Consider the following 20,000-nt stretch of genomic DNA (forward strand, 5'->3'; position numbering starts at 1 on the left):
CGTTTACCATTCACCTGTGTTAAATTAAAATCCTAATTGGATAAACGTCAATGGGATCACTGGACCATCCCAGCTCGTCCTTACGGGGATATTTTCCTTCTCTTTTTTCAAACGTGTGCTTTACGCTGGTGATATTTTGACCAACAAATAGGTATCGGATAACACGTCCGTTTTGTGCTAGAAAATCACCTGCCATTGGGAGCCATGGCAACGAAAGTGAGTAGGAATCATGATAAAAAGTCGCAACATGCTAATTGAAAGTTAATTGTAATATTTGAAAAATTATAATGTTAGGAGCGACGTTTCGTAACTCAACAAATTGAAAAGAACAAAACTTTGCCTTTGAGCTTTTTCGTGTTGCTGTAGTTTTAATTTTCCAAAGCCGCTTTACACATGCAATCTTATAAATACGTTCCAAACATGTCATTACATGACGTTGTGGGGTGGTTATGACAATTCTAATTAGACTATGCAAAATGCCAATATATACCATTTGAGATAGATAATGCGTTGTTTTATAAATGTAGTCCTCTCTAAGGTAAAACTCACTTTGCACTGCTTTTTGTGAGAATATTATTCCATGACTATACGTTTCCAACTAATTTTATGTCGCGGTCAAATTCTCAAAAATCTGACACAATACCAAAGAGAAGGTCGGGGCTGGACAACCTGCGAGGCAGCAAGTCATGCATTTCGCTTTTAAGTCTAAGCACCCATTTCAAATAGCACTGATAAATTGTTATTAAGTCTAAGCACCCATTTCAAATAGCGCTGATAAATTGCTATTAAGTCGAAGCACCCAGTTTAAAACGGTTATCTTTTAATAACTGTGTGATTCGCATGTTGACTCGCCATCTTGGCTCGCATGACTCGCAGTCATGGCTCGCACGCCTCGCAGTCATGGCTCGCATGCCTCGCATGGCTCGCACCCATGACTCGCATGCATCGCATGCTTCGCTGGCTCGCGCATTGTCCAAACTCGAGAGGGTCTATAAACAAATAGAGTTTGAAGAAGCTGGCGAAGTTACTTTCCCTGAAAGGCAAAAACAAAGCTTTGTTTCTTTATCACTTCGAGGTTCTTTTTGATACAGTTTGCTTCAAGAAGGCTCACGAGTATCGTTGGTTTTTTTTTTTTTTTTGGCAGTTTTCACAGTATTTTTGCAATGTCTTACATGGCATTTCGTAAAATTGAGGTCACGTCATGTAAAATTCACGATCACATTTGCAATCATTGATAAATTCAATCACCGTTTCATTTCAGAACCTTTGGTGACGTGGTAAACATCTGCTTAGAAAATAAACTTACTGTGTATACATGTAGGTCGCATAATGAAAAAGGACAATAATTAATATGAACTTCAAGGTACAACACTCTAAACGAAAGACAAATATTTGAAATAGTCTGAAGATGAATATCAACTACTCCTTTTACCTTATCGGTTGTCTAAATTGCCCAATATCAGTACATGTAGGTCGCTGATTTCGTCTGCAGTCATTTTTGTGGATTTTTGCGACGTTCAATTCACTATATTAGTCATCAGGCTTATTATGATGTCGTATTTTCCAGTTCAGCCGTTATAGGGCTTGAGTTGTGTGACTAAGTTAAGCGCGCACTGAGTTGCAATATTTCATTGTTTACCGAGCTCTGTTTACGCTGCAGTAATTTTATTACTGTGTTATGAAGAGCTAAAATGTATTTATATTGGGCCGCGTTTTACCGTACGAGCGACTTAAAATGCGTTATTTTCCGCCAATTTCACCATTCAAAGGAGGCCAACATGCCGTGTTTTCAAACTTTCCCCAATCTCCCAAAATATAAAAAGCTGTTGAAACTTTTAATGTTATATTTGAAAATACTTCACTATAGAGGTTACCCGGGCAAAATATGAAGGAATTTAAAATTTCACGACTGACGCCCAATTCTCCATAATTTCAGACATTGGCTCTTAATGTACCACTCCACTGAATACGACAAACAGGGACTCGCCGCTTTCAAGTCCCTCGATGATTGGGGCCCTCCCAGGACTTTAGGGAATAAGAAAACATGGCTAATTGGAACTGGGAAACAATGTCAATATAATTTAGGGAAAAAGGGAGCACAAATAATTTAAAACAATTTTAGAGATCAAAAAGCTGGGAACAAGTTTGAAAGTAATTTGGGAAAGAAGGGAACCCACGCAAATATTTAAAGGGAACAAGGACCCTCTCTGGGAGATCCTCGTGGCTGTCGCTCATTTACTGATGGTTTAACCCGCGGAATCTCTGAAAAGTGGAGTGTGTCCATGTTTATGAGAGTGTAGCTAAAGTGAAGCCCTTCGTGAAAAGGATTTGTTGATTGAGAAAGTAAAAATACCCCACCAAAAAAAGTTGAACACACATAGTTATAGATCAGTGTCCCTGCATCCGAAGACACTAATCTTCCAGATGAGCGGTACTGTGCCAGTTACCAACTAGTAGTCGTGTTATCGTGCCTTTATTAGCAAAACGTATTGCACTAAAGAAAACCGCTTAATCAAATGAAAACAAGCATGGGAGTGATATTAATGAATTAAGAATAAACTACAAGATATTCTAAGACTGAAGCAAATATTTTGAATATTTTGGACGTTTTTGTCTTTCAGTACATTGAAAGCACCACGACAAAGCAATGGCAATGTGAGGACTGTGGTTCATAACCGCTTCAAAGTGCAAAAGAGTCTTGTCAAGAAAAATTGATAGGGCTAAAAATGCCACAAAGTTGATACAAGCCATTCTCTCTTCCCCCTCTCCCCAATTTTGCATTAACTATTGTTTTCTAATGCTCTTAGGAATATGCAGTGTCCCCAAGAGCATTTGAAAACCAACCTTTATGCCAAATGTGGGGGTGGAAACAAACATAGTTGTTTGTTGGAGCACCGAACATCAAACAATGGTTTTGAATTACGTGAAATGTCCTGAGTACCCCTGTGCCTTCATTACAAGCCAACAAGGAGTACACCAATACTTAGAAGCGGTGGAAAAACAACGGCACCAACAGCTTATGATAAACATCGACAAAATGCATTCCAAATGGCCAAAGATGCTGTGTTACTGCGATAAACCTTCCACTCTAAAACAGAGCAAAACTGAGAAGAACCCTGGCCGCATGTATTTCAGCTGTCGGAGCCGCACATGCCCCTATTTCCAATGGTTGGACCCTCACTGGAACCACAAGATCCTAGTCTTCATCTTAGAGAAACTGAATCCGCCACCGCAATATCCTCAATACCCAGGCTTTGAACCACGCCTGGTGGCTTACCAGCCAAAGAAGAAACAGAACGTAGTGCCATCTCGAAATCACCCATACAAGCAGAGGGGAAGATCGTTCGAGAACACATCTCAAGCACCATCCGTCTTTCAAATGGCTTCTCGCAAGGCCTATCTGACGGGTGTTCTTCAAACACCGCATGACCTGTGCTCAATATTGTAAAATAGTTTTTCATTGGCTCCATGTTGTAATAAAAAGAGAATACAACCATTTGATTGATGTAGTTGTCGTTGTGAGCGAGAGTGAGCGAATGTCGAAACCGAGCGAGATCACAGTGATCACTGGGGGTGCTAAAGGCACCGATGCCAGGGCCATACGATGGGCGTGGCAATGTGGGATGCGTGTTACGAAAGGAGGATTTTTCATAAATCCCATGATGCTTTGATGCAACATTTTGTCACACTTGCTTCAGAAATGGCGGCGTGAGAGAGGTCGTATTTCCGGAAATAGGTGGTTTTTATTCAGCGATTTCTTACAAGTCCGGTGTGGTTAAGGTAAGCGATTTCATGTCTTTGCTTTGTAATTTTCTTAAATCTGTATTAAATATATTTGTTCGTCCTCAAGGGCTATTAGGCGTGAATAGACTTCAGTAGTATAGGAGTTGGGGGTACGAGCACATTTTTTGCAAAAATGTGCTCGTACCAACCCAACTCCATACTACTTTCCATATAATGGCTTCCAACTTTTGATCTCGTATTTTTGTTCTACTATTTTTGGAAATCTATATGTTTTTATTGTATAAAATTAATATCTCATATAATAGTGTAATGATATAATAGTATAATGAGTTGTAAAGAAATACATGAAGAACTTGTCAATATGGAACAAGTGGTCTGTCCATTTTGCAATAAACGAATATCAAAGCATACTAAAAAAACAGAACAATGTTGCGGTGAACCGTTTATAGTAAAGGATAATACCATAGTTTGTAAAAAATGCGGAACAGTTCAAGGTTATACACCTCATAGAATATGTTGACTTTTATGAAAACAAACACAGATTTCACCGTAAATCAATCTATCAGCGAAAATATCATATAGAAAACATAATGAATAACATAGCTGCAAAAAATGGTTTTCAGATAACCGTGAAAAATAGAGATAAGAGATTGAGAATTTTTGATGAAATTGGTAAGGTCGTAAAATCTGTGAATATAGACAGAAAGCGTATGATTAACATAAATTTCATTTTGAAACAAATATTTAAAATGCTTGATCTTCCTTTTGAAAAGGTCAAGACGAGTAAATCCAAAAAGACACTTCAATCATATGAACAATAGTGGAAGGACGTAAAGACACTGATAATCGATGAAATAAACACAATAGTTAAGGAATGAATTTGTCATTGTATTTAGCGTAGAACTTATCAACACTAGGACAAACATCAGTCACAAAATCATCTACATTTTTTAATTCTGTGTGAAACGATGGTTGAAAATCACCGCTTCTCAACATGTCTTTTATTGAATTCAATAGATGTTGATAACTTTGGTATGCGTACGTGCAATTTTGTATTTTAAGATCCAGTGATTGGAAATCCATGTAAGACTTGATTAACAAAGCACAAGTGCTTATTGCTACAAGAGCTATACCTCCTGTCACCACAGCCGAAACCAAACCGCCTGCTCCAGTTAGAACAGAAATACTATTACCTATCAATTTAAATCTTTTGAACCGTTTTACAGCCTGCTTAAAAGCCCAGCATTTTCTGTGATATCTTTTAAAATAGCTCTTTAGTTCATACACTTCATCTTCTGAGAGTTTGTCTGAAATATGGTTCCAGCTGAATATTCTCTTTTTTCGATCTGCCATAATTATAGTTTAGATTGTTAATCGTCTGCATAGACAATATAGTATGCCACTGACTTGACCACAAAAAGGTGATCTTTTAATCAGTTTAGTTGTGTATTTTTCTGAAATAGCATAAGTGTAACCTCTACCGAGCTTATGGTGGTTATAAAACCTCCCGGAAGCATCATGTAATACACTATGTGAATTTAATATATTGATCCAACCGAAGATCTTTTCAAGTAACCATGTTAGACAGCCACTACCTAGTCCAAGAAGACCTATTTCACCATTATTGAGTTCAAGAATCTTATTTATGGATATATCTCTTTCGAGATGATAAAAATGCAGGTATCTATAAACAAGTGCTGATTTTAATATTTTATCGTCAATGTTTGGATGTTTTTCCTTTGTTTTTTCAAAATTGTATGTCACATATTCAAGCAATAAATTGATATACATATATATTTACGTTATATTATACCTTTGCATTAAGACAGTATGATGGTCTAATATTGTTTTTTCAACGTATAATGCCATATTATTTTAACGACCAAAAGACTTATGTGAAATTATAAAATGAAATTTTCTTGAGTCTGCAGTGCCTGAATATGTAATTTTTAATTTTCGGATATTCGAGAAAAGTCTGTTAATGTTTACAGCGATGCTTCTTTTTGAAGAAAAATTGAGATTATAAACGGATGTATTTGTTGTTTCTATTGTCAGCCTATGATTGCTTGAAAGGGGATATAATTTATCAGTAATCAAAGTTACAGCTGCGATGTACATATCTGTTGGCATTGCTACATACCCTCCAATGAGTGTAAAAATACATTCAGTAGCAACTGAAGCTCTTGATGTTTCTCCCCATAAATAAGATACAAGATTTGTGTTAAAAAGGTACGACAGATTGACTGCATCCGTGTCATTGACAGGTGATGGTAAACCTGTTATTTTGTTGTTATTCATGTCGATTGGTACATGTAGTTGAAATTGATTATTTGCAACCTCATACGCCTTTTCATAATCATAGATCGTAAAATCGAGATCGTTTTTAGCTTCACCTTTAATGCCATAAATCACAACGTATAAAGGCAATAGACTAGGGCTAAGGTTGTCATAAGTACATTGAACATTAACATACACCCTTCTTTGGATTTGTTTAGAAGTACCATCAGGACTCAAATTCAATATGCTGCGAAAATATTTGTAATCGGAATTTATTCTTATTGTGTTGTAATTGTCGATGTTCATGTTCAGTCTTTCAAATTGTATGTTGAATCTGCTGAACTCTGTGTTATGTCTACCATCTTTTTCGAAATAGACTTCAACACACACTGTATAATTGTCACTGAAATCATCACGTATCATTTTAAACAAATTGAAATCAAACCTTCCTTTGAACAGACTGGATCCGTCATTAGTTTTTTGAACTTTCATAGTAAATGCCTTCTTGTTCGTTTTATGAGGCGAGTCATTATAGGTGATTAAATTAACATCCTGAATACCGAAATCTTCTGTAAATTCTCCATCATCCATTGCATAGGCTAAGACGTTTTTACGGTTTTCGTGTGTGCTTATATGACTCTCCGCTATTTTTTGGTCTGTATATTTGTTATTTTCGGTACTTATAGTTGAAAAAGCATCATTCACTTGCTTCAAAGTTATAGCATCTTGATTATGTGTGGCGTTTCCGAGATTTATTATTCGTTGATTGTTCATGTCTAGATTGGAAGTCATTGTATTACTGCCGTCTCGTAAAACGACTTGATTTATATCTGGCTTTTTGCCTGTTTCATCATCGACATATTTTTTAATTGCTGCATCACCTTCGTCTGTAGGAGGATCGACATTAGTTATTTTGTTGAACGACATATTTAAATGGCCTGACATATCTTGTGAACCATCTCGTAATAAAACCTGATTGACATTTGGTTTGGCGACTAATGCAGTATCAATGTATCCTTTATTTACAACATCAGTCGAATTTGAACCGTTACTAACTTTTGTTATTTTATTGTCACCAAAGTCAAAATCACCAGTCACAGAAACTGTCCCATCTCTTTTCAAATAATCAGACAAATCTATGTTTTCAACATGTGTTTCGAAATATCGTTTATTTACAACATCAGTTTCACTAAGGGAATTTGCGACATTGATTATTCGTTTATTGTTCATATCCAAATTTCCAGTCATTTGAGCTGAACCATCTAATCGAAGTGCATCCAAAAATAATCGATCAACGTAACCTTTTCCTGTGGCATCGTTTACACCTGCTGGATCAGCAAGATTCTTTATTTTTTGTTTGACATGTCGAGATCTCCAGTCATCTCCTGTGTACCATCTCGTAACACAACCTGATTGACATTTGGTTTGGCGACTAATGCAGTATCAATGTATCCTTTATTTACAACATCAGTCGAATTTGAACCGTTACCAACCTTTGTAATTTTATTGTCACCAAAGTCAAAATCACCAGTTACGGAAACTGTCCCATCTCTTTTCAAATAATCAGACAAATCTATGTTGTTGACATGTGTTTCAAGGTATTGCTTATTCACAACACCAGTGTTATTCACGGGATTTGCGACATTAACAATACGTTTATTTTCAATATCGATTGTTTGACCAGATTTTGCAACAAATCTGCTTCGAACCTCTTGGAGGGTCGTCAATTGATCTTCGTATGTGTTAGGTCTCGTGTTGTAAAAAGTTTTGTATTGACAATCAATAGCATAATCGGTATTTCCAGTCTTTAAAAAATTTCGTGTGAACCAATTCATATTGATGGCGTCTTTGCTGTTTGTGCGTGGATCTGCTAAATTTTCAAGAGTGTTATTTTCCATCTGCAAATTAGAAGACATTTGTTGTGTTCCGTCCAACAGAAGCACTTGTTTTTTCACAACCACATCATCATCATCTGTTCCTTTAGCTGTATTCGTTATTTTTTCACTGTTCATGTCAAAAGGATTTTGGACTTCGATTTTGCCATCGTCGACATTTAAATCCATGTAATATGTATGCAAATGCAGGCTTGAAACAGCATCCGATTGGCCATGCCTTGCCGGCGCTATATTTTCAACACGTCTGTTATCCATATTGAGGGCTCCAGTCATTGCATTGCTTCCATCCAATTTTAATGTCTTTGAAACCTCTGAATCAACATAACTCTTAGTGGTTGCATCGTCATTCGTTTGCGGTGAAGCTACATTTCTCAATTTTTTATTTTGAATATCATAATCACCATCATCAGTAAGTTTAAAACCGACACCAGGTAATCCTTTTACTATTTCAATAACTTTGTCATGCAATGTCGTTTCTTCGGGTAATTTGCCATTAGAGTAGCTCATATATACATGGGTTATATTGTTCCATCAAAGTTCATTGTTGTAAATTTCCGTGGCTTATCGATATATATGAAGCTGTAAGGGTCACCAGTTGCTTTTTCGTATAATTGTTTTGATACATTGTTTTCTCTGCAAATAAGCGATTTTTCGTTGTTGCTTGGAAATTCATAAATAGCAAAATGTGAGCAGTTTAATCTGATATCTTTTGGAGTTTTATAATATGATTGACTGAGATAAATAGCACTGCAATTTTTATGTCTTCCCTGAATAAAATAGTCAACTAATGGCTTTTGGTTTCTATCACATACAAAATCGTCAAATATTACCAATTTCTGATTTTCACTATCAAGATCGTTTACAGGAATGATTTTATCATTGCTTGCTTCAATAACATCATAACCAGCTTCATCACTTATTGGTTTGAACTTAACCATGAGATTCTGATACTTTGACTGCTCTAAGTTTTTTGCATAAAGGTATATTTTATCAAAGTACAACAAATTGTAAATCATATGCATCAGTGTATTTGTTTTTCCCGAACCAGAAGGTCCGCAAATCAGCATGCGGAAGCATCGATCAGGCATAAAATCATATATTTGTTTGAAATTGGATGTGACTTTATCGTCAGTATCATGATTTGGTATTTTCATTTCTATATTATATGGGCATATTATTTCGATGACATGGTGTTTAACATGGAGTATAACACGGTGTTAAACGATATTTTTTATATATGAATTTCCATTTTTATGTAACGTAACAATATAACAATAAATGAGTTTACTTAAGTGGAAAGAACTCGCAAAGAGTAAATCTGAATTAGGGGATAAGATCAATTATGTCCGTAATGCAATTGAAAAGCATGATATTGGTCAGCAGACCAGTCAACAGGGATTTTCAAAAGTATTCAAACCAATTACAAGTAAATTAGATGATGTTATTGATAGTAATCAGGTTTTAAGGTTGCCAAGGAAAAAACGACCACTGAAGAAAGGAGAAGTTCCTGATTACGGCATTGATATAGAGGATGAAGTTCCAGATATGAATCTTGGTGAATTATTTGAACAACCTGTTTTGCCACAGCAAGAAAAACAACTGGTGCCAAAACCGCCAACATATGAAGAATCTTTACAAGATCTTCTGGAAGGCAAAAAAGAGATTTATGTTGATCCTAAGTACTTTCATGAAGAACCAGAATTACCACCAGAATATGATGACGACAATGATATCGATTATGGAATAGATGATAAAGATATGGATGATGACATATTATATGATCTTGGTCTTCAAAATTATGATTCTGTTGAAAAGGTAATGAATCAACAAGAAATGACTCAACGAAAGAACAAAAAATATCTCAATAAGATTGTCAATGATGCTAAATTTAAAAGAAATCAATTGAAAGCCTACAAAGGAAACGTTACAAAGCAATACAAAAGTGGGAATATAACGGAAGCTGATAGGCAAGAGGAAAACAAAAGAGTGGATCGCGCTATGAGAACTCTAAATGAATACATAAAACATTATCAAAATAAAATCGAAACAATAAAAGGTTCTGGTAGGAAAAAACAAAAAAGTGGCAATGTTATATTTTTCAACAAACCGAAAGAACTTATAAAAAAATTGGATTTAATTGTTGGTGAGATATTGGCTGGCAATACGAGCATTGACATGCGAAATATGGGTGTTTCTATATTGGACACATTATTGAAAATGTCGACAATCAACAGATCACAATATGACAAATTATACAAACAATATTTCAAAATTTAATGTAACTTTGTTATATAATGCAACGTGAGATAGTATTATCATCATATTCTGTAAAAAATCAATATGGTAATAAACCAGAAGATTTTACAACAAATTTCACCAGACCTATAATTTTAGACAACAACAAGCAATATGTCATTGGTCTGAATCGAGTTATTAACATGTCATTCACTTGGTTCAATGTTAATGCTGGACACAAAAATCAATTGATTAAATACAGCTCAGATAATGGTTCAACTTTTAAAAACATTTCACTTCCAGCCGGTGTGTGGAATTATACAGATTTGAACACATACATAAAAAATCTGACAAAAATCAGCAAAAAAACCGGTGATAAAACTGTTGATACGTATCCGATAACTCTTGTATTTAATGACACAACATTCAGGGTCACGATTATATTAGCCAATGATTACCAACTTGATTTAAGAGCGAGTAATTTTAATGACCTAATAGGTTTTGACAAAAAGATATTAGCAAGTGGAACGCATATTGGATCAAGAGTGCCAAATCTCAGTCAAGACACAGAAATGCTTAATATTCATTGTGATTTAATTAACAAATCGCTTGTAGACGGCAAAGAAACAGACATCATTTATTCATTCTCAACCAGTGTACTGAAACCAAGTTACTCCTTCACCCTCGAACCACTACGAGTTACATTTAATCCAGTTAATAAAATTACAATTTCATCAATCAGAATCTGGATAACCGATGGAAAAAAAAGATTACTGGATCTAAATGGAGCGGATACATCTTTTTCACTGATTTTGAATAGCATAGAATAATATAACATAAAAGTATAAATGAAACCGTATGAATTCAAGAGGTTTTATCATCCAAAACTTGGTAGATTTGTTTTTCAACACAAAGGATCAGGACTTATCATTGATAACATTTTCAAACCATTGAAGAGTGTGGCATCGTCTGTTTTCAAGAAATTTGCTAAGCCAATGGCAAAGAAGGCATTAGAATCAGGGGTTTCCCATGCAGGTGATAAAATTGGTAAGGCGGCGGCAGAAAAGTCAGGAGACCTGATAATGAAAAAATTTGCAAATTTGAGAAAAGGAGATACAAGACAAAGGGCAATTGTTCCATCCTCACCCATTAAACAGCGAGATGAAAGTACTGATATGATCCTCAATAGATTGATATCAGGATCAGGTGCAAAAAGAAGGCGCAGAGTCTTCAAATAAATAACATGATAGCAAAATTATGTAATATAGTATAAATGGCTTTTAGAACAAGCGAATTTTTACAAAGAAATGAGTTAGTGCGTTTCCAACTTGATGATGTAATTAGAGCCCCAGACAATGGTCAACATCAGGAGAAAAATGGATATACATTTACAATCAATGATCGATCGAGTTTTTACGATTGGTACAATGCTTATTTTGAGATTCAGTTTAAGGTACAAAAATTGGCTGATGGTTCAGCCTATGCTGGAGATCGTATAACAGTCATCAATGGATCTCATTCATTGATTGCTCATATGATGATTAAAAGCGCTGGTAAAATTGTGTACGACACGGACAATCTTCACAAGGTCGTTTTTGTCAAAAACCTCCTCGAATATAGTGACGATTTTAGTCGCTCAGTAGCCAAGAATAGTCTTTGGTATTTAGATACAAGTCATCTCATAGCCAATGCTAATCAGAATGCAGGATTTGAGGCTAGACGACTTTTAACAACCGGGAATTCTGATGTCAATAGAATCATACCTCTTAATCGTTACAGTTTTTTTGAAGAGTTGGAGGGCAAGATGCTGGTACCAATGCAGCTTGAATTTACTTTAAAGCTACCGGATGATAACGAACTACTTCAAAAACTTGACGCAGTTGATGATGGAAGGGTTGTCATTAACAGATTTCTACTATGGGTTCCAAAACTGACTCCAAAGGACAGTCTGTATGATAAGTTCATTGGTTCTTTTTTAAAACAGGATAAATGGACGTATCTCAGAGAAATGTATCAGATGTCGAGTCCGAGGAATGGTAGTGGATTCTTCCAGATTTCTTCAAGTATTGACAATGTTAAAGCAATTTTTGTATACCTACAACGAGCTAAAACAAGGAATTCGGCGGCAAATCCATATGAATTTGATACATTTAATATAAATGCCGATCTAATCGTGGAAATGGTAGTTATTTGACAACATGCAGATTGGAATACGGGAATGGTGTCTTTTATCCCGAAGCTGAATATGATTCTGAAAGTAAAGTAAGAATCTTCAACGATTTAATGTCTTATGCAATGAGGAAAAAGATTACAACACTGGCACACAACTCAACCTAGCGAATTACAACTCTCTATATCCTCTGATCTATTTCGATCTATCATATCAGGCAGAGAAAGTAACAAGAGATCCCAAACAGTTGATTTTTAGGTACAAACTCAATGCTAATAGTGCTGGCGACAGTCCTTTCAGTGTACATGCTGTCGTTTTATATGAAGAAACAGTCGTCATTGACAAAATCGGAAATGAACTGGTTATATTGTAAAAAAGTCGATAACACCAAACGTCGATGACTCAATGACTCTAACTGGATATTTATTAATCATATATGTTTTGTAACTGAAATTATATAACATATATTATATGACTGAACTTTACGAAATCAAAGTCAGACTTTCAGACAATCAAAAAAAGAATCTGAGTAATGCTTACCATAAAAGAGAAACAATCGTTCTGAGACTAAAGAATGATTCTCTTCATGAAAATGACACTCTTTATGTTCCAGCTACGGTAAAAAAAAGATTGGAAAAAAATCGGAAATTGGATAAAGGTATGGATATAAAACTCGCCAAGACCAATATAAGAAACCAAATTGGTGGAAGTCTTTTGAGTACCGTATTGTCACTTGGTATGAGAGCATTACCAACAATTGGTAAAACCCTAGGCTTGTCGGCTTTATCCGGTTTAGCATCAGAAGGAGTTGGACAGGCTTTGAAAGCCATAACTGGAAAGGGTCAAAAAGGTGGTGCTATGCCATTGCCTATGATGATACCTTTCAATGCAATCAATCAACTTGATACCATATTTGAATATGTTTACAACTAAACAGCAAAGAGATATTGTTAAAGCAGCTCAAACAGGATCTGGAGTCAAAATAAAACCGACCAAAACACAATCAGGTGGATTTTTAGGAACTCTGTTAGCTAGCATTGGAATTCCTTTGGCTTTGGATCTTGTGAAAAAGATGACTGGAAAAGGAGCACCGAGGATAGGTATACCACCTTCATGGCCAAGAAAAGGTAATGGAGCACCCAGAATTGGAATGCCCCCTCCATTTTATAGTTATCCACCATATGTGACTGGCAATGGTAAAAAAAACCTCAACCAAAAAAAAATCAGGAAAGGGACTGCTATTGGGAAAAAACTCGCCATTCAATTCAATCCCAATTCTAGGAGACATATTGTAAAACCGAAATTTTATAAAAACACCCCTTTGAGTAACCACGATCTAATAAAATGGTGCAAATATTTGAATATACCGATCAATGATGTACTGTCAAGAGATGAAAATGTTCCACATAACCATAAACAGGCGTTATTTATCTACAATCTAGAACCAGCTTATATGTCAGGATCTCACTGGGTAGCCACTTATGTTAAGGATAATGTAATAAATTATTTTGATTCCTTTGGTATGCCTCCATTCCAAGAGATTGTAAATCATGCCAAAAAGAAAAATTTGACTTTGTTGCATCAAAATAATCATATACAAAACATACAAACAACAACTTGTGGGTATTTCTGTCTCTTCTTCTTAAATGAAATGAATAAGGGTAATTCGTATTATGATTTATTACAAGTGTTCAACACAAATGATACAATGAAAAATGAGACATTTATCGAACATTTCAGAAATAACATTTCAGAAATATCTAACTCATGTATATATATGAAATCATATTGTGTTAAGCAGAAGAACGTCACTGAATGTACTGAGCCTTCAGGTTACAAAACAACTAAAAATGGCAGACTAATGTTCTTTTGCACTTGTGCTGAATGCGGCATTAAAAAGACCAAATTTGTTAAAAAACAGGGAAACTAAATAGCCTGTCAGAGATGGCAGGCAAAGGGATCATGTCAGATTTAGCAAACACTGGAACTGAATTGTTCCTAACAAAAGGTGTACCTTATCTTGGCAAAAAAGCCGTTGAAATGGGTAGATATTATGGTTCCGAATTAATGAGAGACCCAAAACTGCAGAAAAAAGCAATTGATTATGGTTTGAGAAAAATGAATCCTCTACTTCATAAAGTTGGATCTGAAGCTCTCGATCAATTGTCAACGAAAATAAGACCGAATAAAAAATACACAACAAACAGAAAAGATCTTGATGGTGGTGCTCTTGATATTCAAAAACAGTTAGCAAAGCTTGGAGAACTCCATTTGAGAACTCCAACGGGTAAAAAATACAATTATTGTGGACCTGGTACAAAACTAGAAGACAGATTGGCTTCAAATGATCCAAAATATAGAGATCCAATAAATAAGTTAGATTCTGTTTGTCAGCAACATGATATAGCATACAGTGAAGCTGGAGACGATCTGGCTAAAAAGCATGCAGCTGATAAAATTATGGAAGATGGTATAAAAGCAATGCCATTCAATCAAAGACCTTGGTTTGCTACACCAACAATGTATGCCATTAAAACAAAAAGAAAGCTGGGTCTCGGAGTTCCAAAAAACGGAAAAAGCCGTCGAGTAAAGAAAACTGGCAAGAAAAATTAGCAGATGAATTGCATGCATACATAAGACGCAACTTCACTCGGCGGCGTGTAATCACAAATCATATTGATGAAATATGGGCAAGTGATCTTGTTGAAATGCAACAGTTCAGCAAATGGAATAAAGGTTATCGGTATCTTCTTATGGTCATTGATGTTTTCAGCAAATACGGTTGGATCGTACCATTGAAGGATAAGAAAGGTGAATCTGTCACTGAAGCATTCAAAACAATATTCAAGGAAGGCAGAAAACCACAATATTTATGGGTTGATAAAGGCAAAGAGTTCTATAACAAACACTTGAAGGACTTGTTAGACAAAAATGGGATACCAAAATGTGGAAACAGTTCACTGTTCAAGGTAATACACAGTATTTAGATATGTTGCCAAAACTAGTAAAACAGTACAACAACACAAAACATTCAAGCATAAAGATGACACCTGTTGAAGCTAGCAAAAAGAGCAATGAAGGAACTGTTTACTTTAATCTATATGGTGATACAAAAAAATTGAAACAAAAACCTAAATTCAAAATAGATGATAAGGTACGAATATCCAAATATAAACGGAATGTGTTTGACAAGGGTTACACACCAAATTGGACTGAAGAAGTGTTTACAGTTGATAAGATCCAATACACTAATCCAATAACATACAAGCTAAAAGATCTCAGAGGTGAGGATATTCAAGGAAGTTTTTATCAACCTGAATTATTAAAAGCCATACAGGATGTTTTTCGTATTGATAGAGTCATTCGGAGGGACTATAAAAAGAAACAAGCTCTAGTGAAGTGGAAGGGGTACAGTGATGAATTTAACAGTTGGATACCATTAAAAGATATTAAAAATATTTAAAACATTTAAACTGAAGTTATGTAACATATATCAACTCAGTTGTACAGTGCACACTGTGATTGCTACTTTGTAGCCAAAAATATGAATTGTTTCTGGCTATGTTTAAACGCACTCAAAAACATTTAAAAATAAAATATATAGTTAATTATATAAATGGAGTTGCAAAAGACCAAGTACAAAAACAATGAACTAAATATAGACATTAATTGTTACATCGACAAAAAAGACCAAATATGGTTCCGCGGCAAAGAAATAGCTTTGATACTGAACTATAAAAATACACAAAAAGCGATCAGAGATCATGTGCATGAAGACGACAAAAAATTGATGGACTTAAAAATCAAGCCAAAATCAGGGGTGAACGAAACGTTCCCCCCCTTAAAAAGCCTCGAAGATGGCATAATTAAGTGCTTTTACGCAAAATCTATATTCATCAATGAATCAGGATTTTATTCTCTCATTCTTTCTTCCAAACAACCTGTAGCAAGAGAATTCAAACATTGGGTAACCAACAAAGTTTTACCATCAATCAGAAAGAAAGGATATTACAACATGAAAAGCAAAAAATTAATGATTGCAATTGAATATGACTTGAATTGCAAAGTTGTGCAATTTATAAGAGACGAATATCCCGAAAAAGCTTTAATGATCGCTGGTCTAGGTGAAAACCAAAAATCGCCTTTAATACGCTCAACATCATGGAAAAAAGGTTACATGTCAGGACAATGCGATCTCATGCTGTTAAACCCAACAAGTAAACACAATTCTTTATGCATTGAATTTAAAAGCCCGACAGGTTCATACAATGTGTCTGAGAAACAACTTCATATGAAAAAGATGTATGAAACGAACAAATGTAAGTATCTTATGAGCAATTATTATGATGATGTTATATTTGAAGTCATTAAACATATGGAAGAAAGTAACAAATATATTGAACGCAGATGTAGAAAAAATATCTAAACAATAGTATATAAATGTCGGAAAAAACTGCGATGGAACATATCAGTGAAGTATTGTTTTCACCCAAAGAATCATTTCCTCCCGATTATATAGTGAATGATGACATCACTGAACATGAAAATGAAAAGATCATAAAAATGGCTAAAGAATTAGGACACAAATACAGGACAGATTTCAACGCAACACATTTAAAATAATATATAGTTGTATTATTATGGAGAATCAAGAAGCGAAAAAAGATAGAGGTAGACCAAGATTCTACACCGATGAAGAGAGAAAACAACGAAAAACCGATTACATGCTTCACAAAGCTTGGTTCTGTGTTATTTGCAATAACGGTAAGAACTACACTTTAGCAGGAAAACATTGCCATTTGCATACCAAAAAACATTATCGCAATGCTTTGGCACACAATTTACAAAAAGAAACAAAATAAACCATTCACACGATCAATTTTCGATAGTTCAAGTCATTCATTATCTGGATGTTTCGAATTTCTGCGCCGTTTTAAACGCGCGTCTAAAGACACTTAAAAAAATATTATCTATAGATAATATATAGAATGAGAAATATTATAACACACAACAGTATGAACAAGAGTGATCTGAAAAAACTCAGTAAATCGGAACTTATCAAATTGCTGCTAAAGCAAGAAAAGAAAAAGCCTGAAATCATTGTCGTAGATGATACTAAACCAGTGTCAATTGCAGCACCAAGAATCAAAAAGCCAGCTGTTACGCCAAGGAAAAGTGTAAAAGAACTTGTTGACTATTTTGAGAGACAGAGAGTGCCGGCTCCTCCTTCTGAATGGTTACAAGAAATAGAACAATTAAACAGGCCAGTTCCAGCGCCTAGAACTAAAAAACCAGTTCCAGCACGTAGAACTAAGATTGAGCAAACAGCGAAAGCATTAAAAGGTTACACAAAGTCTTTTGAGATAAATATCAAAAACAACAAAGACCCACTTATGCAACTGCAAAATACAAGAAAGGCTGTTGCTAACCATATTGAAAACATATTAATATCAATGAAAGGGCTCAAGTTTGTTGAAACACTGAGGGTGACATTTGAAAAGGAAACAGGTCATGAGGAAAGAGTCATTAAAACAGCTTATTTCAACAGTCAACCCCAAACAATAACAAATGACACACAAATTGAACTAGCTTTATCTTTATCAAAACAAGAAATCTTAAATAAAATAGCTGTATGGATTTCAGAAGGATCTGGTTGGACTGTTCAATCTGTTGACAATCATTATCTTAATGTGGTAAAATACGAACCAATGAAAGGATCATCATACATTAAACTACCACATGAACTCAGAAACAGTTCTCAAAGTTTAATAAACATAAAAAACAGTGACAATGAATGTTTTAGATGGTGTCATATTCGACATCTTAATCCTCAAGACAGAAATCCTCAAAGAATAAAAAAATCAGATAAAGCATTCATTGAAAACTTAAATTATTCAGGAATTGAATTTCCAGTGACTACCAAACAGTACAACAAAATAGAAAAACATAATGAGATCAACATCAATGTATTTGGTTATGAAGAAAAACAAAAATATCCCATTTATGTATCAAAAGAAAAGTATGAAGATTGTATGAATCTGCTTCTTATAACAGAAAATGAAAACAAGCACTATGTATTAATCAAAGATTTCAACAAGTTTATGTACAATCAAACAAAGCACAAAGAGAGGAAACATTTTTGCATGCATTGTCTTCAGTGTTTCAGTTCTGAAAGAGTATTAACTGATCATAAAGAAAACTGTATCCAAGTGAATGGCACACAAGCGATTAAAATGCCAACAAAAGACGATAGCATACTAAAATTCAATAATTTCCATAAACAACTACCAGTTCCATTTGTAATATATGCAGATTTTGAAGCCATAACTGAAAAAATACATGGATGTCAACCCAATAATGACAAATCATACACAGAGGCTTATCAGAAGCATACAGACTGTGGTTATGGATACAAGGTTGTTTGTTGTTATGATGATAAATACACGAAACCAGTACAAATTTACAGAGGTGAAAAAGCCGTTTACAAATTTATGGAAGCTATGCTGGATGAAGTCAAATATTGGAATGACTAAAGATGATGAAGAAAAATTCCAAAAAGCTGATAAATGCCATATCTGTGAGAAAGAATACAATGAAACTGATGTAAGAGTAAGAGATCACTGCCATGTGACTGGTCAATACAGAGGATCCGCTCATCAAGATTGTAATTTTAACTTTAGAATGACTGATAAAATTCCAGTAATATTTCACAATCTGCGTGGGTATGACAGTCATTTTATAATGCAAGAGATTGGTGAAATAGTCAAAGAGCATAAATACACAAATAAGAAAGGTGAAAAGTGCCAAATGAATATCAATGCCATACCAATCAACATGGAAAAGTATATGGCTTTCATGCTTGGCAATCATCTGACCTTTATTGATAGTTTTCAATTTATGAGCTCAAGTCTTGATAAACTGGTGAGCAACCTACCAAAAGAAGCATTAATATATACTTCTCAAAAATTCAAAGGTAAAGAGCTTAATTTAATGTCTCAAAAAGGAGTATATCCATACGACTTCATGGATAGCTTTGATAAATTTAATGAAAAGCTACCACCAAAAGAAGAATTTTACAGTATATTGAATGATGAACATATAAGTGATGAAGACTATACACAAGCCCAGAATGCGTGGAATACATTCTCTCTCAAAAATATGGGTGAGTACCATGACTTATATCTCAAATCTGACATACTTCTCTTAGCTGATGTATTCGAAAACTTTCGAAAGACCTCTCTGCAATACTATAAACTTGATCCATGTCATTATTTTACATCTCCTGGTTTGTCATGGGATGCTATGCTAAAAATGACTGACATTAAATTAGAGCTTATGACTAATATTGATATGTTTCAGTTCATTGAAAAAGGAATGCGTGGTGGAACAAGCTACATCGCAAACCGATATGGTAAAGCTAATAATAAATACATGAAAACATATGATGAAAAGGCGCCCTCAAAATATATCATGTATTTAGATGCTAACAATCTGTATGGTTGGGCAATGAGTCAATATTTACCAACTGGCGGTTTTAAATGGATGATAAAAAAACAGATAGACAATATAGACTTAGCTAGGTACAGAGAAGACAGCACTAAAGGTTTGATACTAGAAGTAGACCTAGCATATCCAAAAGAACTACATGATTTGCATAATGACTACCCACTAGCACCTGA

General features: G+C 34.8%; 2 protein-coding genes across 5 annotated transcripts in view; one reads left to right on the forward strand and one right to left on the reverse strand.

The window, feature by feature from the left end:
* Positions 1-20,000, reverse strand: part of LOC138060133 (fibroblast growth factor receptor 4-like) — a 72,920-nt gene that overhangs the window by 51,592 nt on the left and 1,328 nt on the right. The window contains exon 1 of one of the 4 annotated variants that reach the window (XM_068905849.1): positions 1,433-1,588. The exons of 2 other annotated variants lie outside the window; for them this stretch is intronic. The gene's annotated coding sequence lies outside the window, so the exon portion shown is untranslated. Of the gene's footprint in view, positions 1-14; positions 342-1,432; positions 1,589-20,000 lie in introns of those variants that run through there. One more of the 4 variants, XM_068905847.1, reaches the window with a different exon arrangement.
* Positions 15,266-15,784, forward strand: LOC138013884 (uncharacterized). The gene has a single exon (XM_068860929.1). The coding sequence runs from the start codon at positions 15,266-15,268 to the stop codon at positions 15,782-15,784; it is 519 nt and encodes a 172-aa protein (XP_068717030.1).

Source organism: Montipora capricornis, chromosome 8 (assembly GCF_036669925.1).
Source record: "Montipora capricornis isolate CH-2021 chromosome 8, ASM3666992v2, whole genome shotgun sequence".
NCBI classification, from domain to species: domain Eukaryota; kingdom Metazoa; phylum Cnidaria; class Anthozoa; order Scleractinia; family Acroporidae; genus Montipora; species Montipora capricornis.